This window comes from Tupaia chinensis, unplaced genomic scaffold, assembly GCF_000334495.1.
Source record: "Tupaia chinensis unplaced genomic scaffold, TupChi_1.0 Scaffold147038_1, whole genome shotgun sequence".
Lineage (NCBI taxonomy): Eukaryota > Metazoa > Chordata > Mammalia > Scandentia > Tupaiidae > Tupaia > Tupaia belangeri.
Genome location: NW_006206889.1, coordinates 2,776,590 through 2,800,100, shown reverse-complemented (window position 1 = coordinate 2,800,100; position 23,511 = coordinate 2,776,590). Strand labels below are relative to the sequence as shown.

Sequence of the window (23,511 nt, the reverse complement as noted above, 5' to 3'; positions counted from 1 at the left end):
CAATATAAAATTAAACCAATATTTTCAAAACTTGTCTTAAAAAGTAATTAGAGCTATTTTTAGGTAGAGCACTTTTGTGTTTGAATAAGGCTTTTGCATTAATGTGGAATTCCCCTACTTCAAGATCTGGTGAGTTTGTGGGTTTTGGTCGTGTTCCAGACCCTTTCACAAACAAGAGGCCGTTTACAAATGTACTTAAAACATCTATTAGGGAATTAACTGTTCTCCCACTGATTTGTCTTGCCCTCTGATTTGGCAGACAGAGGACTGAGAGCTTGCTCCTTGGTGACAGTTTTTCTTTCTGTAATCTTTAGTGGTTCCCAGGGTCTCCTCTGTACTGAAGCCTAACTGGCCTCATGGCAGCTTGGTGCTGTGGTTTTTACTGTTGTCTTGCTTGCCCAGCCCCTGTCTCACTGGGTTGAGTGATTAAGAAAATGTCTTTTCAGGGACCAGCAGTTAGCATAATGGCTATGTCACTGGACTCCCATATCATTGACCACAGTTCAAGTCCCAACCTGGTGGCTTAAACTCACCCTGGGTGCATGTGTGTGCGTGCCCAAGATCCTGAGAGGAGAATGGAGAAGGGATTGTGGCATGGCCATCCCCCAGGCAGTGATTTCTCGCTTTCTGTCTCTGTCTCTCTCTGTCCTGGCAATTGCATGTGCCTGTAGCAAAAACCTCTCCAAAAAAAGAAAAAAAAAAAGAAAAAAGAAAATGTCTTTTCACATATTTAAGCAACAAGTGCTGAGTACCTTTTATTATGTATCAGTTCTGTTTATTGAGAATATAGGCATGATACAGATGAACAGTCAGCCTTTAGCTCAAGATTTCTCAATTATTGGAAACTGGGCGTGGTGGCGCCGGCCCTATGGCAAAAACCTATGGAGGCTGGAGGATTGCGGCATCGAGTCCATCTCACTCTCTCTCTCTGTCTCTCTCGGCGAGTGCACGATTTTTGGGGGCTGAGAAGTGGCATGGTGGTTAAAGGCGCTGGACTCCCACATGGTCAATTATTGGAAACTGTCATAGAGCATCTCTTGTTGGTATCATGGCCTCCTAAATAAACCTGAGATATTAAAACAGATATTTTGTAATTTGTATTATATAGGACACATCTAAAAGTTTGTAGAAAAATAGAATTAAAGATAAAAGTAGGGAGAAGCTGTTAGCGTAATGGCTATGTCGCTGGACTCCCACGTAATCGACCACGGTTCACGTCCCGGACCCGGTGGCTTAAAACTCACGCCGGGTGCGTGTGCGTGCATGCCCAAGATCCCGAGAGGAAAACGGAGGAGAAGGGATTGCGGCGTGGCCATCCCCCCTGGGGGGTGATTTCTTGCTTTCTGTCTCTCTGTTTCTCTGGCGAGCGCATCCACCCTATAGCCAAAACCCTCTCCAAAATAAATAAATAAATAAATGAATAAAAATAAAATATATGAACTTTATTTCTCAACATAAGCCCTGTCGAGTTCAAGACACTTTTTTTTTTTTTTTTTGAGATTTTTGCTATAGGGCACTTGTAGTTCACCAGAGAGACAGAAACTAAAAAATCAGGCCCTGGGGGATAGGCCAGACTGCAAATCTCTTCTCGGGATTTTGGGCATGCACACACACGTGCCTGGTGTGAGTTTTAATTCATCAGGTCCAGTACTTGAACTGCAGTCAACTATGTGAGAGTCCAGTGACATAACCATTACGCCATCTGCTGGTTCCTCAAGACCAGCCATTTAGTCCATCACTCCTAAACAACTGAAGGCCCTTGTTCAAAGTAAGGAGTGAGCAGGAACATTTGTTGTGGTGGAGAAGGACACCCTGGTGTAGCTGTCCCTGGCACTTTTCTGCTAAAGCTTCAGGTGACTTTTTCAGAACACTCTCAGATAAGCAGATGTTATTGTTGTTTGGCCCTCCAGAAAGTCAGCAAGCAAAATGCCTTGAACATCCCTCCAAAACTGTGGTCATTGCCTCTGTGTGGTCATGCTCCACTTTCTGCTTTTGCTCTGACTAGAGCACTTCCACCTCTTGGTAGCCATTGCTTTGATTGTGCTTTATCTTCAGGATTGTACTGGTAAAGTCACATGTCTTCTGTTAAAATTCTTGAAAGATGTCCTTCAGACCTTGATTCTGCTTATTTGAAGTTACAGTTGGAAGCTCTGCCCTTGTCTGCACCTGATCTGGGTGCAACAGTTTTGGTACCCATTGAGCTTAACTTTAATTTTTCAGTCAGAATTGTGTAAGTTGTTCTCTGCCTCTGTGGCATAGTCAGTAGCTTGCCGGACTACAGAGCCAGAAACCACATGCTGACTATGATCTGAGACCCTGGCCTGGTTGGCCTGAAAACACAGTGTGTATGTGTGCACATGCCCAGAATGCTGGCTAACTAGAGGACTGGAAGAAGGGGATCATGTGACCAACCCTGTGAAGGTTGCTTCTCTGTCTCCCTTTTACTTGCACTCTCTCATGCACACTTACTTATGTGCATACTATCATGAATTTTATAAAAAGTATTGTGTGAACTGAACAAATTGAGATGTCTGGTATTGGCTGTTTCTGCTGTTAATTGTAGGTCCTCTTTAGTTAGAGTACAGAAAAGATTAATTTTTTTCCTTGCAATTTGAAGGAAGTTTTAGTTTGGATAGTCTGTTTCTGTGGGTATTATCTTCAATATTATCTAGTCCTGTTATTTGTTTATTTTTTTTCTCACTGTAGGAGAGGTGGGAGAGAGAAAGACAGACAGCATCCCCATGAGGCATGGTCACTCCACAATCCCTTATTCACCATTTCTTCTTTGGGGATTTTGGGCATGCATACATTGCATGCACTACATGTTTTTCATGCCACCGGGTCTGGGGCTCAAACTGAGTAGCCAGCCATGTGAAATCCAGCAGCCGTAACCACCACACTACTAGCTGGACATATCCCTTCTTTAAAAAAGTATCTGGTTGTGACTGCTGATTTCCTTGGAGCACTGTTCCCAGAAACTTATAGTAAGCATCAGTGATTTCACCATTCTGCCTCCAAGCTTCACCATAAATTTGATGTTCGTGCTTCCATTTCTACAGAATTCATCTTGTTCTGATAGGGGCCCTTTTTGTCTTATCCATCTTAGTGCCTTAAACTAGACACTGTTCAAACACGTTCTAACAAGATACTATAAGTTTATTTTGGTACAAAAAAAAATTAAAATCCCTGCAGAGTTTTTTCATAATAGGCATTTTCCATCTTGATGTCTTTGTCAAATTCAATTTACCATAAATGCTTGGGTTCATTTTTGGACCCTAGATTCTGTGCCATTGTTCTAGGCCTGTCCATATGCTACTACTGCACTTTCTTGATTTTTAAGTCTCAAACTGGGTTATGTGAGTCCTCCAACTTTGTTTTGCTCTCCCCCCCAACCCTTTGTGATACAGTATGTGTATGCACATGAGAGTAAGGGGATGTGGAGAGAGGAAAATACTCTTCACAGGATCTGGCATGCCTCCTTCCTCCAATCCTTTAGATCTCAGGCACTGTGCACTTGCCTGGTGTGTTTCATGCTGACCAGGTGGGGGATTGTAACTGCAGTCAAGATGTGAGATCTAGTTTCTCTTGAGCATCTCATTACTGCTGTGTTACAGAGCCAGCCCTGTTCTACCTTTTTAAGATTGCTCAGACTAGGCCAGCAGGTGACATGGTAGTTAAGGCACTGGGTTCCCACATGGCTGACCATGGTTTGAGTCGTGGACCTGCAGCATGCACTGGGTTCCCACTATGTGTGTGTGTGTGTGTGTGTGTGTGTGTGCCCAAAATCTCAAGAGGAGAGTGGAGGAGAAGAGATTGAGGCATGGCTATTCCCCTCCAGGGGTGATTTCTTATTTCCCCCTTCTCTTTCTCTCTAGTGAGCATACACACTCTATGGCAGAAATCTAAAAAAAGATTGCGCAGGCTATTCTGGGTCCTTTGCATTTCTGTATGCATTTCAGGATTAGCTTGTCAGTTTCTACAGAAACACCTGCTGGGATTTTCACAGGGATTGCCTTGGATCTTTAGGTCCACTTGAGGAACATTGCAATCTGTTTTTTTTCTTGTTGTTGTTTTGTTTTGTTTTGTTTTTTTACTTATTTTATTTAACTTTATTCATTTAATTTTAATTTGACCAGAGAGAGAAAGAGAGAAAGCTTCCAGGTCTGGGACTTGAACAGTGGTTGGCCATATGAGAGTCTAGCACCCTTAACCACCATACCACCTGCAGGCCCCAGAATATTGCTATCTTAATGCTGAGCTCTGCACTCTACAGAGGTGAGCTTGCTCTCAGATTATTTAGGACAAAGTTGAAGGACTCACATAACCCAGTTTGAGACTTCTAAATCAAGAAAGTGCAGAATCTAGGTTCCAAAATCCTCAGCCATGTGATGATGATACTTCTGTTGTTGTTGTTGTTGCTATAGGGCACTTGCACTTGCCGGAGAGACAGAGACAGTGAGACAGAATGTGAGAAATCATCCCTCAGGGGGATGGCCACACTGCAGTTCCTTTCCTCCAGTCTCCTCTAAGAATTTTGGGCATGCACACACATATGCCCAGCATGAGTTTTAAGCTGCCAGGTCTAGGACTTGAACTGCAGTTGATTACACGGGAATTTAACAACATAACCATTATGCTATCTGCTGGTCCCATGATGATACATTTTTAATTTTAGAAAAATCTCACTTTGTGGATGAAAATGAGTTTATACACAGAAGAGCCTGGAAGAATAACACAGCTGTTAACCTTTGATCACCTTGGCAAGGTGGTTCAGGGAAGAGAAGTGAGGGAAATATTTGCTTTTTATTTTATGTGCTTTTGTACTTAAATATTTTCCAACATACACATTTTTTTGTTGTTGTTAAGTAACATTGAGATATAAGTTGTAACATGACTGTGTGTTAGAACTCACTGTAAAGTTCTTGCACTTGAGAAACTTAGTGTATTTTAAGTATAGTTAAAATGTATTTGATCTAAAGCTTTTCGGAAATATCTGCATTGCAAAAATCGTTAGGGTATGACCGTAGACTCCTTTTAGACAGATTTAATCATGAAGACAGTTGTGTGGAACAAAACTTGTTTGCCACTGCCACAATCCCTGATGTGAAAGAATGTCTCTTTGGCTCCCCATAGTTCTTAATATAGGCTCTTTCTTTGAGACCACCCCCGGGGTGCTTATTAGAATGTAGCAAAAAAAGTAAAGGAAACTCAAAGGATGTCTGGGTCAGTCCTAGAGATGCTGCCCTGAGGCAGGGTTGTGCACAGGTATGGGGGATTTTCCTAGTTGAGACTCTAGATGCCCAAGGAAGTAGCACAAGGGCTCTTGGCCTCAGTCTCAGCTTCCTAGAGCCTGAGTGCAAGAGCACTGCTTTGCTGGGAGCAGGAGCCACACCTGTTCAGCTGCCTGGCATGGTGCTCACTCAGAGTGGATGAATGTTCGTTTAACTTTCAGGGCCCAGTTAGTGCCATGACTTGGCAGTCACAGCTGAGTGGTGACTCAGGTTTCCAAGGGCCTGGTATGACTTGGGCTGTGCCTGCAGCCCATTGCAATTGTACTGCCTAAGATGTTTCTGAGGTAGAGCAGAGGTAAGAACATTTATGAACTGCAGAGCAGGGGTAGAAAGAAGGGGAAGCCCCTTGCTCTGATTCTAGGTGCCTCTGTGTCCTCCTTGTGGGTTGCTAAATGGATCCTGTGCATGCCCGTTGGGCCCCATCCCCCAAGCCAGAAGGTGTTTTGACCAGTTGGCCCTACTTTTATGCTCTAGGTGGCTGACTTCAGGAGAACAAACAGCCCTCTAGGGTCCAGTTCAGGCTTTAGGGACTAGTGGAAGGAGTTAACAGTCTCCATTAGTTTAGCACCTTGTCATTCTTGAGACATTCTGTCTGTGTGCTGTGATGAATTTGAGGACTGAACAGTAGCAAAAACAGGCAGCTGATTTAGCACCTGCCTTCAGCTGGAGGGATGGACAGGCCAAGGTCCTAGGACCTGCCCGGCAGGCAGGTAGCTGTGTGCCCAGATACAGTATGGGTATCAGTAAACCCCCAACACTCTCCTGCTTGCAGTAGATGGGCCTGCCTGCTGCTGTTATTCAGTTAGCCACAAAAGCAGAGAGCATTTGTTCATTTGTTGAAAGACTAAATGAGCACATTTCTGACTTTGATAGGCCTTGCAAGTGGCTAGTGCTATTTCTGACAGGTGTGGCATGCTTTGTGGGGGTCATAGATTAAGTGGTTGTCCTTTGTAAAGACTGAGGGTTGCTAGTCATGGTGTAGACCTTGAGAGTTCATGTCCAGTTCACCTGAAAAATAGCAAAGGCAAAATGGAGGTGGGATTGTTTTCAGGTTGTTCAGGTCTTTTAAAGTCCTCAGCAGCACCATGACACAATTTTAGAAAAACATATTTTGTGGATGAAATTTCAAAGGGAATTTCCTTCATGGCATGCAGTGTGGTTGAGATACTTCACTTTAGTGCCATGGTCCTCAGCTCATGCTACAGAGATATTCTAGGTTGTTATTGTCATCAGTGAGATGAAAAATATTTGTAGGCTTTGAAAAGCATATATTTGCTTTAAATTTTTTTTGTTTCCTTTCTTATTCATTTTTTCTTCTGAAAACTTTGTATGAGGCCATCTTTTTAAAAATTAATTAATTATTTTTGGAGAGGTTATGTGCGCTCGCCAGAAAGAGAGACAGAAGGTGAGAAATCACCCCCCCCCCCAGGGGCCTAGAAGGAATGGGCACACTGCAATCCCTTCTCCTCCATTCTCCTCTCGGGATCTTGGGGACACACACACACACGCCCAGTGTGAGTTTAAGCCACCAGGTCCAGGACTCAAACTGCAGTTGACTACATGGGAGTCCAGTGACATAGCTTTTATGCCAACTGCTGGTTCCAAGGTTGGTTTTTTTTTTTTTTTAAAGAATTATTTATTTAATTTTTACCTATTATTATTATTTGATATTATTATTCCTTGATTTGACCAGAGAGAGAGAAAGCGAGAAAGCAAGCTACCAGATCCTGGACTTTAATGTGGTCAGCCATGTGGGAGTCCAGCATCTCAACCACCATGCCACCTACTGGCCCCAGTAGTGAGACCATCTTTAGTGAAAGAAAAGTGAGGTTGTCTGGGAGTATGGCAATGAAACTTGTCCAGAAACCACACTAATTGGGTTTCCCTCTCAGTTCAGGAATTTTCTTGATGATTTTTTGTGGAGTCAGCAGACATTGCACTGCACTGCACACACTCATCTAAGCTCTGGGTCCTTCTGGAAAAGAGAATACTTGGTTTCAAACCAGTAGTGAGCCGAACATTTGCAGATACCTTTGATATTTAGGGTGTGGCACACTTAAGGAAATGTTTGGTCATGCTTTGAGGCTATGGACAATCCAGGATTTTTTTTTTTTAATTTTGAAGAATGCCTTATTATGAGAAACAAAGAACTGTTATCAAAGTATTGAGCAAGTACCATGTGGCTCATTCCAAAAACATACAGACATTTTCCCTCATCCTAGACTCAGCTGTGCCAGAAATATTAGGCACTGCACCAGCCAGCATTCCCAACGTATTAGCAGTGTTATTTTAAAGGTGGTGTCTTTTTCTCCCCCAGCTTTCTGATATAGCTTCTTGAACTGTGTTGTATTTGTAACTCTAGTACTGAATTGATTTGGGACTTTGATTTGATCATTCAGAGCTTGAATTTCCTGGCTTTGCTTAACAGTAAAGTGAGTAACAGCAATCCTGACTCCCTTTCAGAGGGAAGTTTAGAGTACTAATGTAATGATGTTTGCATTGTGCTGTGAGCTCTTGCGCTCTTGAGCTGGACAAGAGGCCCAGGGATGACCACACATCTCTCATATGTATGGCCTGTGCCATCTGTGGTTATAGAGAAGGGCTTGGAAAGCATCCCAGAAGACTTTATAGGGTCTCCTACCTCAGGGATTTGGGGACAGGGGACAGGATTTATCTGGTGCCTTTTCCAGAGTGACTGCACTCCCCCACATCCCACCAGGCAGCACTCTACTGCTGTGCCAGTAGCAGACCTTGTGCTTGCCACCTCTTCATATGACATCCCTGTCCTGGTCTCATGCCAAGGCTGGAGGGTGCTGTCATACAGTGGCATTCATCCTCTCGAAAAGTGCTATTCACTCACATTTTCCCACAAAGTAGCAGACACACTTTTCAGAATCAAGATTTTCCTTTTTTAAGAACATTTTTCTTTTTCTTCTTTTTCTTTTTTCTGATTGTTATAAGGCACATGTGCTCGCTAGAGAAAGAGGACAGAGAGAGAGACAGAGAGAAAGAGAGCAAACTTCGAAGAGTGAGAAATCATCTCCTGGAGGGATGACTATGGCACAGTTCCCTCCTCTTTCATCCTCTTCTTGGGATTTTAGGTACAAATGCACATGTACCTAGCATGATTTTCAAGCCACCAGGTTCAGGACTCTAACCACAGAGTTGGCCATGTGGGATCCGGATGCTTTACCTCCATGCCACCTTCTAGTCCTCAAGATTGGTTGGTTAGAAAAAAATTTGATACCACAGAACACTTTGGGGGTGTTTTCATTTTGGTGATTTTACACAGATCTGCCTGCCCACAGAGCCATGAAGCCTTCTGGCAATGCTGCTAGTGGCCTTTGAAGCCCTGAGTAGCTCACCTCTGGGAAGTGAAAGCACTTGGTTCAGTGTGGGCTATTTTATTTTATTTTTTGCCTTTTTCCTTTTATTGTGGAGATGATACTGTTTCTAATATTTGGAAATCTACATTTTTATTTCATCAAATTAAAGTAACTCTACTATCAAGATTTTTAAAACAAAGCTGTACTTTTAAGGAATCTGTTTTTTTAAATGAAAGTAATTTTAGAACGAATACATTTTAACTCTTTTTCCCCCCAGGCCATGTCTCCATGTCTTGGCTTCATTTGGAAAGCATGGGTCCATTGGTGGCTGCATTGCCTATGACAAACTCAGCCCTAGCCCCAGTGGGGGCATTCTTCCTGTTGTAGAAATGACAATTTAGATAGGCAGTACTGTTTATAAGGATTTCAGCTCAAAGACATTCTCTCTCTCTCTCTCTTTCTTTCTTTCTAAGAGATTTTTGCCTTAATGTGTGTGCACTCATTGGAAAGAGAGACACACACAGTGAGTCGGAAAGTGAGAAATCACCTCCCAGGGAGGATGGCCATGCCACAGTCTCTTCTCTTCCATTCTCTTTCCGGAATCCTAGGCATGCACACACACGTGCCCGGTAGGATCTTAAAGCCACTAGAGCTGAAACTTGACTGTGGTCGGCCATGTGGGAGTCTAGTGACGTAACCACTACGCCGTCTGCTGCTTCCAGGATCCACTTTCTTAATGTTAATAGTAAAGTGAGTAATAGTGATCCTGACTCCGTTTAGCGTGATGGGACACACCCAGAGTGATTTCTCCAGTTGCACTGTCCCTCAGCACCCCTGCTGTCTAGGAAAGCCATGGGTTGAGGTTGTCTAGGCTCTTTGGAACTGCTCACCTGCACATCTTACTGAGAGACCTGTGAGGATGCAGACTGGTGGCCATCACACTCCCCCATTGTCTCACATCTGTGTGTTGGTCAGGGTAGCAGCGGTTTATACCAGTAGGGATTTAAAATTTGAACAGAACTTCTGTGGTGGTGTGGACAGTTTTCACCATTTACATGTGAAAAAGATAAAAATCTAGGGAAATGTGTGCCCATACCTAGACTTCTGCTGTGATGGCATGTATGCTTTTTATTTGCTTTGTGAAAGTTACCAACATCAATTTTAAGGCTATTTAAAATTAAAAATAACCTTGGAAATTCAGTTAGCTCCTCATTTATTCATGCACAATAGAATCTTGTTCTAACCGTGTGCCATGATTCATACCATTATCCTAAAATGTAACTATACCTCATACACAGGAAAATAGAATCTCCAAGACTGGGCAACAATGGTATCATTAGCAAGGACTGGGATTCTTTCCTCTGATCCCATTATTATAAACAGGGTTGCTGTCCAACTCTTACCTTTCTTATTGTAAAGACGTTCCCTGTAATTCATTCTTTGTGCTTGTACCTAAGATCTAAACCAGATCAGAACAATGGGAGAGTGACACATTCCTTTCCATTCAGAAAAAAAGTACTAATTCAGTCTTAATCTTTGTGTGTGCATTTACAAAGCAATATAAATGTTAACTCCTTTCTGAATTATGGTAGACATGAAAAATGTGTTTTTAAGTTCTGTCTATATATTTTATATCTTCTAGGGGCCCAGAAGACACTTGTTTTGAGTTTGGAGTTTTTCCTGCCATCCTAAGTTTCCCACTTGATTACCCATTGAGTCCCCCCAAGATGAGATTTACCTGTGAGATGTTTCATCCCAATAGTAAGTGCTTTTCTAAGTTGTTTTTGTGGTATCAGGAGAGGTACAGGGATTATGTAACCATGTGAAATCTATTGATGTAGATCATTAAAAATATTTATTGCTTGAACTTTAGCATGTTAGTCATATTGGTATTAGCACCATGACTTTAACTTGAGGGTCAGTTTAATATAGATAAAAGAAATTTTGAACCTAAAACTTTTGACTGAGGTGACCCAGCTGTCCTCCTTAGTGGGTTGTTGGAAAGAAATTTTAACATGGCAGTGTGCTCAGCTCTGAGTGGTTACACTTGCCTTTGTTACGCTGTGATTTTTTTTTTTTTAAGTTTTTGCTATATAGTGTGTGCATTTACCAGAGAAAGAGTGAGAAAGCAGAGAGAGAGAAAAATCATCGCCCCCAGAGATTGGGGAATGACCATGCAGCAGTTTCTTTTTGATTCTCTCAGGATTTTGGGCATATGCACACATGCACCTAGCATAAATTTTAAACTACCGATCTGGGACTTGAACTGCATAGATGGCCACTTCCATGCCATCAGCTGGCCCCACAGTGCGATTTTATTTAAATACACACACACCTATTTTTTTAGGAGAGTTTTTTGTCGTTATTCTTGTAGGCCACATGTGCTTGCCAGAGAGACAGAGACAGACAGAAAGTGAAAAATATCCCCAAGAGGGGATGTCCATACCACAATTCTTTCTCCTCCATTCTCCTCTCAGGATTTTGGGCACATACACATGTGCCTGGTGTGAGTTTTAAGTTGCCGAGTCCAGGTATTGAACCACAGTTGAATACGTGGGAGTCCAGCAATGTAACTGTTACACTATCTGCTGGTCCTTTCAATTATATTTTTAAGAGTTATTTATTTAATTTTACTTATTATTATTTTAAAATTTGCTATAGCACACATTAGAGAGAGAAATTGAGAAAGCAAGCTGCCAGGTCCAGGACTCAAACCACAGTCAACTGTGTGGGAGTCCAGTGCCTTATGGACTATGCCATCTACTGTCCCTCAGTGTGCTTTGTAATGGTGAAAAACTTTGAATTGGTTTAGATATTTTTTCTCCTAGGAGCAGCAGATGGTGTAATGGTTATGTTGCTGGACTCCCATGTAGTTGACTGTGGTTCGAAGCCTGGACCCGGCGACTTAAAACTCAGGCCAGGTGCATGTGTGTGCGTGCGTGCTCAAGATCCCTAGAGGAGAATGTAGGAGAAGGGATTGTAGTGTGGCCATCACCCTTGGGAGTCATTTCTCGCTTTCTTTTTCTCTGTCTCTCTGGTGAGCACACATGCCCTATAACAAAAATCTCTAGGGAACCAGCAGTTAGTGTAATGGCTATGTCGCTGGACTCCCACGTAGTCAACCGTGGTTCACGTCCCGGACCTGGTGGCTTAAAACTCACGCCAGCTGCATGTGCGTGCGTGCCCAAGATCCCGAGAGGAGAGTGGAGAAGGGATTGTGGCGTGACCATCCCCCCTGGGGGGTGATTTCTCGCTTTCTGTCTCTATGTCTCTTTCTGTCTGTCTGGCGAGCGCACGCACCCTATAGCGAAAACCTCTCCCCCCCCAAAAAAAAGAAAAAAAAATCTCTAAAAATTACAAAAAAAATTTCTCCTAAAATAAACATTACTAATTTTATTTTTAAAAGGTTTTTGCTATAGGGCTTGTGTACTCACCAGAGAGAGATAGTGAGAGAGAAAGTGAGAAATCACCCTCTGGGGAGGATGGCCATGTCACAATCCTTTCTCCTCATTCTCCTCTCCTCTGGATTTTGGGCACACACACACATATGCCCCACACGATTTTCAAGCTGCCAGGTCCAAGACTTAAACTGTAATCGGCTATGTGGGAGTCTAGTACCTTAACCACCAATGTTACCTACTGGCCCAAATATTACTACTTTTAAAAAGAGGAAAAAGTAAAGTAATCTAAATTAATTGTATTTCATCTTATTTGAAAGTATGTTCATTAGCAGTGATTGGGAATCCTGAACAGCTGTGGTTTTTATTTCTTCCTTTCACAGATGGAGGTTTATACATGAGAGAATTAATAAGGAAATGTGTTACGTTTTCATGATTGCATTTAAAGTGTTACTTCTCATAAGTGCTCATTGCCATTAATAGTCATGATCTTAAGTGCTATGGAGAAGAAAAGCAAGCAAGATACTCTATTTTGTGAAAATGAAGTATTGACTCATTTGAAACTAATACCTTATCCTGTATTTTTCTGCATATCAGTTAGCTAAAGGCTAATTTAATCGACAAGAAAATTGAAAGACTTTTTGAGCCTCCAACTTTTCTCTTAGTTTAAAAAATGAGCCCCCTTGGCACTCCCCTTTCCCTGTTCCACACCATCAAAGCTACCAATAGGTCACAGCTTGCTGGAAAGTCTTCAGGAACTCACCCTACAGGGCTGTGCTGCACTGTGGGACTGTGCTCTGCTCTGGGGTGTACTCTGCTTTGGGACTTGCTATCTGACCCTCACTTAAAACCCCTGGTACTGGTTGTGCTGCTGTCGAGGCCATGAATGTCCCCTTGGAGGGACCAACTGTATCCTCTTAGAAGGACACATATTTGCTCATCTTGGCATTGTTGCAACCCACACACAGAGCTGGTGCTCAGACAGCGCTTGTTTGAGAAGACCGGCTCTGAGCCCATAGCTTTGTGGACTACAGCAATGCCAGGCAATGAGAATGTGTGTCTTGTCACAGTTTCTCCTGCAGTGTGCTTTTGGGATTTTCCATAATAGAAAGTTAAGAAACACTATAGGTGAATAGATGAGAGCCAGTTGCAGAGGTCAGCATTTTAGGTTGATTAACCATGAAGTATCGCCATGAAGACGGTTATATGGTAATTATATGAAAGTAAGATCATGTTGAAGATAAATACATTCTTCAGAACAATCCCTGTGATGGTATAAGGGACAGATATGGCCAGTAAACCCTTGGAATGTTTGGAGTATGTACTAAATATGGTCTGATGATGTTATTTTTAGTATGTAGAGAATTAACATAAAGAGTGGATATGGGACCAGCAGTTGGCGTAATGGCTATGTCGCTGGACTCCCATGTAGTTGACCGCAGTTCGAATCCTGGACCCAGTGGCTTAAACTCATGCCAGGCGTGTGTGTGTACGTGCCAAAATGAGAATGGAGCAGAAGGGATTGTGGCATGTTCATCCCCACTGGGGGGTGATTTCTCCCTTTCTGTCTCTCTGTGTCTCTCTGGCTTTCTGGCGAGTGCATACGCCCTATAGCAAATTTTTTAATATATATTTTTTTAAAAGAGTGGATATGCATTGTTTTTCCATTGAGAAGAACTATTCTTGGGTCTGCCAGTGTTACAAAGATTGGCAAATTGGGGACCAGCAGTTGACGTAATGACTATGTTGTTGGACTCCCATGTAGTCGACCACGGTTTGAGTCCTGGACCTGGTGGCTTAAATTCACGCTGGGCACTTGTGCTGCATGCGTGCCCAAGGTCCCGAGAGGAGAATAGAGGAGAAGGGATTGAGTGTGGCCATCCTGGCGATTGCATGCATCCTATAGCAAAAACCTCTCTCTCTCAAAAAAAAAAAAAAAAAAAAAAAAAATAGATTGGCAAGTTGGCACACACTTGTGAAAAGCAGCTCAATAAGGTGGCTTTGGGCTGCTAGAATGCTTGCCCCCAGGAGCTCCTTGTCTGAGGGTGGTGGATGCTAGTAGGAGACCCTGCAGCTAAACATGAAGTCTCAGTGGAAAGTTTAGGAAGCACAGTAGTAGGTGCTCTGGTGTCTAGCAGAGCCAGCTGGGAAGCAGGAGGCAGGGCCAAACCCATCCAGGACTTTGGGCTTGTATTTACCCTAGGAGTATGGAGCCCATTTAAGGATTCTGAGTGAATATTGGGGTCGGGGGTGGAGTGCATGACTAAACCCAGAAGGTGGAAGGAAACCAGGGAAGCCCTGGCCATCTTGGCCTGGGGCAATGATGTAGTAGTTTGGCACTTAGGGGAGAGACATGGTGGGTTCCTTTGAGGTTTAAGTGTGGAACTGATGGGACCTGGCCAGAGGGAAGTACAGGCTATGCGCTTTTGTATGTTCTGGAGTGCTCAGTATCACCTTGAGTATGTCAGTGCTACTGAGATTGACAGCTCCCTATGAGGGTCACCTCTCTCCTGCTCCCACTTCCATAGCAGAGGGAACTGTGAGAGTATCTGGGGATTCAGAGTCCACGTGGAGGCTCTCAGTGGTCATCGATGTCCATTCCCAATAAGCTCCTGACTCCCTAAACTAATTTTTTTTTTCTTTAAGTTTGCAAGAAGGCCTGCATGCCTGTTGGAGAGAAAGAAAGGAAAAACAAGGCATTCCTCATAAGACATGGCCACAGCATAATCCCTTCTCCATTTCTCTCTCCCTTTGGGATTTTGGGCATGCATGCACACGTGCCTGGTGTGTTTCTGAAGCTGTTGGGTCCAGGACTTAAACCACGTGGTAGGACATGTGGCTTCCAGCTGTTTTAATTCAGGTCAGGTCATAGGCTGGTCTGGCTTTGTTATTTTACAAATTATTCTGTCGCAGCAGAGTTTTATATATACTCAAGCTGGATGTTTAAGTATATATTGAACCACCTAAGGATTCCAGAAGTGTATATAAAAGAAAAGTAGTAGATGGTTCTGACTTGTCTGAGAGGAGTTGAAAATTCAATTCTTGTCGTATCTCAGGTGTCTCACTAGTGAACGTATTTGATGGGAGAAAGATTCAATTTAGACATGTAGGCCTCCAGATCGTGCTGGTAACTTTTGTATTTGAGTAAGTTATCAAGAGCAATTTTGGGGCCTTTCTTTTTATGGATATTTGAATAATTCCTCTCACCTTCTTCTTAGCCATGTGAAAAAAAAAGTTTTTTAAAGAGAGATTTTTGCTATGGGGCATGTGCACTCACCAGAAAGAAGCAAGAAATCATCCCTTGGGGGGATAGCCATGCCACAATCCCTTTTTCCACAATCCCTTTTTCTCTATTCTTCTCTCAGGATTTTGAGAGAAGCCTGGCATGAGTTTTAAGATGCTGGGTTTGGGACTTGAACCACAGCTGACTTTGCGGGAGTCTAGTAACGTAACCATTACATCATCTGCTGGTTTCCCATGTGAAATATCTTTTTTTTTTAGAGGTTTTTGCTATAGGGCACATGTGCTCGCCAAAAAGACAGAGACAGACAGAGAGATAGAAAGCGAGAAATCACCCTCCCGGGGGGATGGCCACATTGCAATCCCTTCTCCTCTCAGGATCTTGGGCACGCACGCACACGTGCCCGGCGTGAGTTTAAGCCACTGAGTCTGGGACTCGAACCATGGTCGACTACATGGGAGCTCAGTGATATAGCCATTACACCAACTGCTGGTCCCCATGTGAAATATTTTTATAAAAACTGTTTTTACCTTGTCCAACTCAGGGATTTAATGGTGAAATTAGGAATACCTAAGAAACTAGGTCTGAAAAATACTTTGAGTAATCCTAATTGTACTACATATTTTGGCAAACTATTTATCAGTAACCTTTCTTTTTAGTCCTCTTACATATAATGCTGAAAATATTCCATTTGGAGGTAGAATCATTCTACAACCAGTTGGAATGGATGGGCCAACCTAGAGCCCCTGCAAGTTAGTGAGCGGCCCTACAAGGCTCAGACAGGCCCGCCCAGACCCGTGCAGACGTGAAGTGTGACGCGAGGCCTGGGGTTATGCTCCAGCTGTGCAAACAACGTGGTTTCTGTCTGCGGCCCTCTTTCTCTTTATCTCTGGAGCCTGCCCAGGCGTGGGTTGCCCCAGGCACTGTTCCTGCGCTCACCTGGCCGTCTCTGACCCTTGCAGTCTACCCTGATGGAAGAGTCTGCATCTCCATCCTGCATGCACCAGGCGATGATCCCATGGGTTACGAGAGCAGCGCCGAGAGGTGGAGCCCTGTGCAGAGTGTGGAGAAGATCCTGCTCTCGGTGGTGAGCATGCTGGCAGGTAACGCTCTGGCCTTGTGTTGTTGCTGCACACATGTGTGGCTTGGGATACCATCGGGCCCAGCATGCTGGCCCAGGAGCTCCCCCCACCGAATCCTGTTTAACCCAGTCCAGTTTATAGCTCACTCTTAGCCATTCGTGATGCTTTAGGTATACTGCTTTCAGTTCATGTTATTTGTATACATTTTGCAAGTGTAAGCATATTTTTCGTTCAATAATTTTTTTTTAAGTTTGTTTACTTATTATTATCTTTTTTTTTTTTTTTTTTGGGGGGGTTTTTGCTTTGGGGCGCATGCATTGCGCTATGGGGCGCATGCACTTGCCAGAAAGACAGAGAGAGACAGAGAGATAGAAAGTGAGAAATCACCCCCCGGGGGGATGGCCACGCCGCAATCCCTTTTCCTCCATTCTCATCTTGGGCATGTATGCACAAGCGCCCAGTGTGAGTTTAATCCACCAGGTCCAGGACTTGAACCACGGTTGGCTACATGGGAGTTCAGCGACATAGCCATTATGCTAACTGCTGGTCCCAAGTTTGTTTACTTATTTTGAGAGAAAGGGAATAAGAGGGGCACCCTAACAGCGTCTTCATATGATGGTCCATCCCCCAGCCTTAGCCAGCCAAGACTACAGGCAATTGGACGTGCCTAGTGGGCACCAAGAGATTTTGGGATGTAAACTCCCTCTTCATGGCAGAGCAAGGGTCTGTCGTGCCACCACAGCCGGCCCATAGTTACAGTTATCAGAGGCTGTCTGGTGTTGTGTGTCATGTTGCCTACCATAATGAGCCATTCTCTAATCTTGGGACTTGCTGTGCACCCAGTAGGACTGCTATATGCCATGTGCTGTGCTGGCTATCAAACTCAGTGTGTTAGGGGCCCCAACTTCAAGCCCCCACATTATATGGGAACTTTGGAAATCCACCAACAGTGTCAGGTGGGATCACTGCAGGAGAAATGGGGACTTGCTGGTTGAGTGAGAGAGAACGAGGGCCTACAGTTGCAGTTGGGAGGGCTCGATGTACAGCTGAGGACTCACAAATTGGTGTGCACTGACTCCTGTTTCTTTCTCTGAGGTCACGAGTACAGAGGGAGCACGATTCTGGGAGGAGAAGAAGGATGAATGGGGGATCAGCAGTTGGCATAATGGTTATGTTGCTGGACTCCCATGTAGTCAATTGCGGTTTGAGTCCTGTACCCAGTAGCTTAAACTCAAGCCGGGTGCGTGTGCGTGCATGCCCAAGATCCGAAGAGGAGAATGGAGGACAAGAGATTGCGGCGTGACTATCCCACCTGGGGGGTGATTTCTTGCTTTCTGTCTTTCTGTCTCTTTCTGTCTTTCTGGCGAGCGCACGCGCCCTATAGCAAAAACCTCTTCTTAAAAAAAAAGGATGAATGGGACATGAGGCCTCTGTCCACTTGAGGCCATGTAGAACTGATGGCTGTAGGAGCTACTCATTGAGAGGTCAGATGTGGTAGTGAGGCTGTAGAATCATTTCTGAATAAAGCAGCATGTGACTCCATAGACCAAGGGTAAAGTGTAGATAGAGAGTCCTCAAAGGACCCTGAGGAACCAGGGTCTAGAAAACTAGCAAAATGCGAATTGAGAAGAGATTGTCCTGAGAGCTATGCTGGCGGGAGGCTTGCAGGTGGGCTCTGACACAAGACCACACAGTCCTGGGGGCTACTGGAAGTATCCAGTGGAAGGGTCTAGAGTTGTTACACTGCCTGACACATACCTGTCTTTCACGTGCCAGGTGGGTGGAGGTGTGGCTGTTCTCAGGTGGTAGCCATGAGTTATACCTCATAGACAACCCTATTCCAAATCTGAGCTTGCTCGTATTCTGACCTGCTCCTCTTGGAATCCTGTCTTTGGGCTCTGAGCTGTGGTTTTAGCCACTTACTGTCCTTTGTCATGGCTTGCACCCCCGGTCAGCCACTGGGCAGCTGTGGGAGCAGAGGGTCCTAGCCTTGACTTGTGCAGTTGGCCCAGTTAAGGGTCAGATGACACATCCTCAAGAGGCCTGTGACCCTAGTCATTCAGTCCCCTCTGTCCTGTTCTTCCCTCTGTACACTCATGGGACTTGGACCAGGTGTTCAGGGTGTGTTTCTGGTCTGCCCACCTGTCTGGTTGGCACACTTTGGGACTCCTTCTCACTTCTGTTTTCCAGGACATGCCCAGTGCTGAGTGCCTGGTGCCAAGAGGGTATTAAGGGGAGATTGTCTCGGTGGGGCTCAGACCCACTGGCCTTCTCTGCCCTTATCTATTCCTCTCAGGCATCTTGACTAGTGCCACCACCACACCATATAGCTGCCACCTACTCCCAGCACTTTGTCACTTGCTTCTGGCAACCTTCTGTGCTTCCCCACCTTGCCCACAGTCCTTCCTGTCTCCCCTGTGTCTTCTGACTTCAGTTCTGTGGTAAACTACTGGCCTTCTGGCAGGCTGTGGACCAGGTTGCCTGGGGTCAGATGTCCAGCTCAGGCCTATGATTATCCTTTGGGAGGAATTGGGAGAGGGCATTTGTGGCAAGAAAGACCCTGTGGGAGGGAAGTGACCACTACAGAGCATCTTCTGAAGGTGAATTTGTCCTCTGGGTCAAAACTGTAAAGCTTCGGGCAGACCTCTAAGAGGCCATTGCTCCTGCTCTCAGGGCAGACACTTCGAGGACACACAGGAGTGAAATGCCTATGTCGGCCAGCTTCAGGTTAGTCCGTCTCTCTCCCTCAGGGAAGACTCCCCTCTCCCCTTGTTGTTTAAAAGGCTGACTCCTTCCCTGGTATATCACACACATTGCATTTTTAATTTTTTTTTTCTGGCATGTATCGCTGGAGAGGTCTATTAGCATTTTTAAGTGAAGTGAAAGATATTGCCAACATGCTTACTCTGGAGACTCCCATTGTAAGAATAGTGCTCTTTTTCTTTCAGAGCCCAACGATGAAAGTGGAGCTAACGTGGATGCTTCCAAAATGTGGCGGGACGACCGGGAGCAGTTTTATAAGATTGCCAAGCAGATCGTGCAGAAATCTCTGGGGCTCTAAGACTTCTCAGCACGCGCACACACAGCCGTGCCCAGGTGCACATGTGTGCACACACACACCACCAGGCAGTTCTAATGTGCTCCTCCAGAATACTTTGTGACAATGATACTCTGTGCTGGTACCAAAAAAGGCAAACTTGCAGAACCGTGGCATCTTGCTTTGCTTACCTTCCCACCCCATGTTGGTACTTCTTCTGAAACGATGACTCATATAGAATAATGACAGCCTCCTACAGGTTGGAAGTAGGTTGTCTGTGCCATCATCACTACCTCGTCCAGCCAGTGTGCCCACACCCCCACAGTCCTCACCCCCCCTCTAGAGTACAGGGTCGTGGATCCCTTCCCTCCTAGAATTAGGAGGGCTGCTACAGACTAGGTTCCAGGGGATATCGGAATACCAGCCATGCACCTTCCTGAGAGGTGGACCTTTAGCAAGAGCACAGGGAGTGCTAGCGTGTAGGCGGTGCCTCCTCCTCTGCCCTAGGAGGGGTTCTGACTTCCTTTCTTGTTTCACATTTTATAAGCAGAGGTTTTTCTTAAAATCTGGTTACATCTTTTTTATTTGTTGTGTATCATAAGCTGTTTTACTTAGAAATACTTTCAGAAAATACTTCTTTAAAATGTGGATTATTGCTAGGTGCAGAGGTATGGACCAGCTCCCAGCTTCATGGTGGGGCCGAGGCAGTAGGATCTCCAGTTCAAGGCCAATCTGGGTAACACAGAAGACTCTGTCTCTTTAACAGTAAAAAAAAAAAAGTAGATTAATGAGAAATGGGTATGTAGAAAAGAAGGTGATCTCTGGTCATAAAGACTGGTAGTATTTTCCTGATCATATTTTCCATGATTTAAAGTCTTAGTTACTAGTGCATTACTAGAACAGGTACAGGTAAAATCTTCAAAGTTTTAGTGCATTGTGGTTGCACCAAAATTTAACTGTTGGCATAGAATCATTCTTTGCCATGCGGGTCAGAAGGGAGTCTACTGTCTGTCAGCACAGAGCACGGTGGTGTACCTTACCCTCAAATCGAGCAGTGCTATGGAAGTGGGCACAAGGACCCAGGCCCTAGGGGGCACAGAGCACTGTGTGTGGTGTACAGCTTCGGCACACCTGGCTTTTCAGACATGGCCAGCTCAGCACAGAGCCAGGAGAGTACATATAAGCAATAACATATCTGTTGCATGCAGAATTAAATCCTGACCTGTCTCAGACAGGTTAAATTTAAATAGGAATTTATATTTTTTAAATAAGGGACAGTCTCAGAGACATACAGTAAACTTCATGCAGTCCTGCCCTGCTGGACTTCATCCCCTGCCCTGTTGTGATATGTCTGGTGGTCACCTGTCTGTCTCCTCAAGCCTCACACGCGGTATCAGCAGTTGCTGGTGAAGGAGTCTTGGTGCTGGGCTTCTGTGAGACCAGAGCCTGCCCTTCTCAGAGGGAGTCATTTTGAACAAGTATAAATTCAGTTCAAGAACTTGAATTTGGAAGGGGATGGGAAGATAAAAGGTATTGTACCTAAATAGTATTTTTAGGCACCTTAAATGAGATGTAGCCCTTTCTGCTCAGTGAGGAAAAAAGTGGTTTGTGGGATAGATGGGAGCCAGGCATGACACCAGCTTGGGGGCCATGGGGGTGGGGCGTGGGGACACTGTCCTCATAGGTTTTTGTGGGAGTGTGAGGGAGGAGAGGCAGTCTCTACAAAAAAAAGTATTTTTATTCATTTGTATTTATTAAATGAAAAAAAAAAAGCCCATGGTGTTCCTATTCTGTGGTGGAATTTAATTACTCTGTTAAAAATAAAGTCATATATTTTCCCCCTACTGACAATATGCTTGTCTTGTGTTTTTATTTTCTTGTGTGACTATGAGACCCAGAGGGTTGACTGCTGTAGCAGATCCTTGGGCCACAGGGCCTGGGGCAGGAGCTCTGTCCTAAAAACTTGGTAGATCTGGAAATGTGCTTCTCTTCGTTTCTCATTTTCCTCTCCTTCATTCTCTGGAATTACTGGGGTTCTCAGTGAGGGTCTGTGACAGGGTTTAGGAGGACTGTGAACTTAGACGTAGAAGATTGACAGGTTCACTAACCTCTAACCTGAAGTTTTGTTTTTTTATTTCGGTCATAGTTACAGGCAGCAAACAACAGTCCTACTAGTGGTGCTTGTAATTTCTCACCAACGGAAACTGGCAAGGTGTTGGGAATCTTAATTCTGCAGGACTCAGAACACTTTATCCTAGTCCATACTTCAGAGTTACACTATTAACAGACCTACCTCAAAATCTTGTGATTGTTTTTATGTTCATAAAGAGGCACCGTTCCTGCCTCACAGCTGTGTGATTACTGTCTTGGTAACTGATGCAGTTGGCTTTCCTTTGTAACCCTGTGTCTCTCTGTATTGACTTGAAGATGTTCTGGGCTGGAGTCCCCAGGTGCTGCTCCCTGAGCTCTGTCTGGCCTTACCTTGGTGTTGTGTTCTGGGCACGTGGCTCGGCACGGTCTCCTAGTGGCTGCCTTTGTCCAGTGTTTTCAGTGTCAACACTTGGTGATACTGAGTGGAGAGTCCCCAGGACCCCCAACTGGGAAGGAAGATTGAGTCCATGCTTGTACTCACAGCTGGTGTTACTGCAGTGGAAGGACACAGCAAAGTCTCAAGGGACGTGGTGATGGAGTCCCAAGGAGACCAGCATAGGCTTCCAGCCTTCCCAGGGTATCATCCAACATGTGCCCAGTCCTCAGCAAGGTGCTGTGATGACACAGGGAAGCTCAGCACCCTGAGGTCACTGGGGACATCCTTGGCACAGGGAGGAAAGATGATTCGGGGTTGCCAGGAAGGGCAGGATGGCCACATGCAGGGTTGATTTTGAACCCATGCCCTGGAGAGACAGGGTTGGGGGCTGTGGGGAGTCAGGGTGCTGTGGGTGGGGCTGAAACTGGGGCACGGGGCCTGGCACCTGGGCTGTCATCCAGAGGGGCATCCCAGGTGGAGGTCTGGTCACACAGGGAGCTGGCATGGCCACTCCGATGCAGGGTGGTAGGCTTCATTGCAAAGGGGCATGGTGGGTACAGGTCCTGGCTGAGCGTTTCTGGGTTGTGTTCTGACTCCCTTCCCAGCACAGACCCAGCTCAGCCACCATCAGCTGCTGCCCCACCTCCCTCCTGTCCCACCATGAGTCTCCCAGCCCCTCCAGGCCCGCAAATTTTGCCTTCCTGCGGTTTGGTGCCAGCCTGTGTCCTGCAGAAGAAATGCTATACAAGGTCATCCTGCAATCCTTGCAGCCCCTGCCCATGGCTGCACAGTGGTGTCTGTGTGCCTCTTCTGCCCTCGTTCCTACACCTGGTGGGCCAGAGTGGCTGCTGGCAGTGGTAGGACCCCAACCTCGAGTTGGGAGTTCCTGAGGGCAGCGGAGGTCCTGCCACACATCCCTCCAAGTGCTTGCATGTCCACTTATCAAGATAGTCCCCCAAGCCACTGGCTGGAGGGACCCCATGTGGCATCCTGAGTCAGTGTGAATCATGAAACACCTCCTACCCCACCCAGGAGACCACAGCCCCGCTGCCTTCCAGGGGTGTGTTGGGTTCCAGGTCAGCTGTCCACAGCACCTCCTTTACCTCAGCTGCTAGAGCCCACACTAACTTCTCTCAGGTGGCCCTGCCACCCCTAGCCTCCGCTATTGACTGTCACTGCTGTGAGCAGAGGGATAGGAGCACCATGGATCAACCCTCAGCACCCTCTGCTCCTGGAATCCCTGGGAGTCCATCCTTCCAGTCTCCATCAACCCAGAGAACAAGTACTTTGTTCCTACTCAGCCACTTTCCTTTCTGCTGAGTCCAGGTTCTCTTCCTTCTGTGACCAGGAGTATCTTCACCCTGCCCTCAGCCACCACTGTGTGTCCTGGTGGGCCCTGTCTACCAGCACTGTCCTCCGGGGTGGTGCACTGGTCATTCACTTGTCTCTTTCCTAAATTCCTCATTGGGACACCAGGTCTAGATCATGCAGGCTGTGGTGAGGTTCAGGCTTGGTGCCTGTGATTTCCTGGAGGAGTGCTCATGGGTGAGACAGCCTGTCGTTCTCACTGGTAGAAACGAGAATGCATACAGCAGAACTCTTGCCATCA

At 45.3% G+C, this 23,511-nt stretch overlaps 1 protein-coding gene across 4 annotated transcripts in view; it reads left to right on the top strand.

Moving 5' to 3' along the window:
• The window catches only part of UBE2G2 (ubiquitin conjugating enzyme E2 G2), a 40,450-nt gene extending 19,224 nt beyond the window's left edge, over positions 1 to 21,226 (top strand). For 3 of the 4 annotated variants that reach the window (XM_027768635.1, XM_027768637.1, XM_027768636.1), the window contains 3 exons: positions 10,260 to 10,378; positions 16,219 to 16,343; positions 19,287 to 21,226. In XM_027768635.1, coding sequence (XP_027624436.1) covers positions 10,260 to 10,378; positions 16,219 to 16,343; positions 19,287 to 19,499 — 457 coding nt within the window. In that variant the 3' untranslated portion in view covers positions 19,500 to 21,226. Of the gene's footprint in view, positions 1 to 10,259; positions 10,379 to 16,218; positions 16,360 to 19,286 lie in introns of all 4 variants that reach the window. The other variant, XM_006169470.3, reaches the window with a different exon arrangement.
• Positions 21,227 to 23,511: the final 2,285 nt, after the last annotated feature.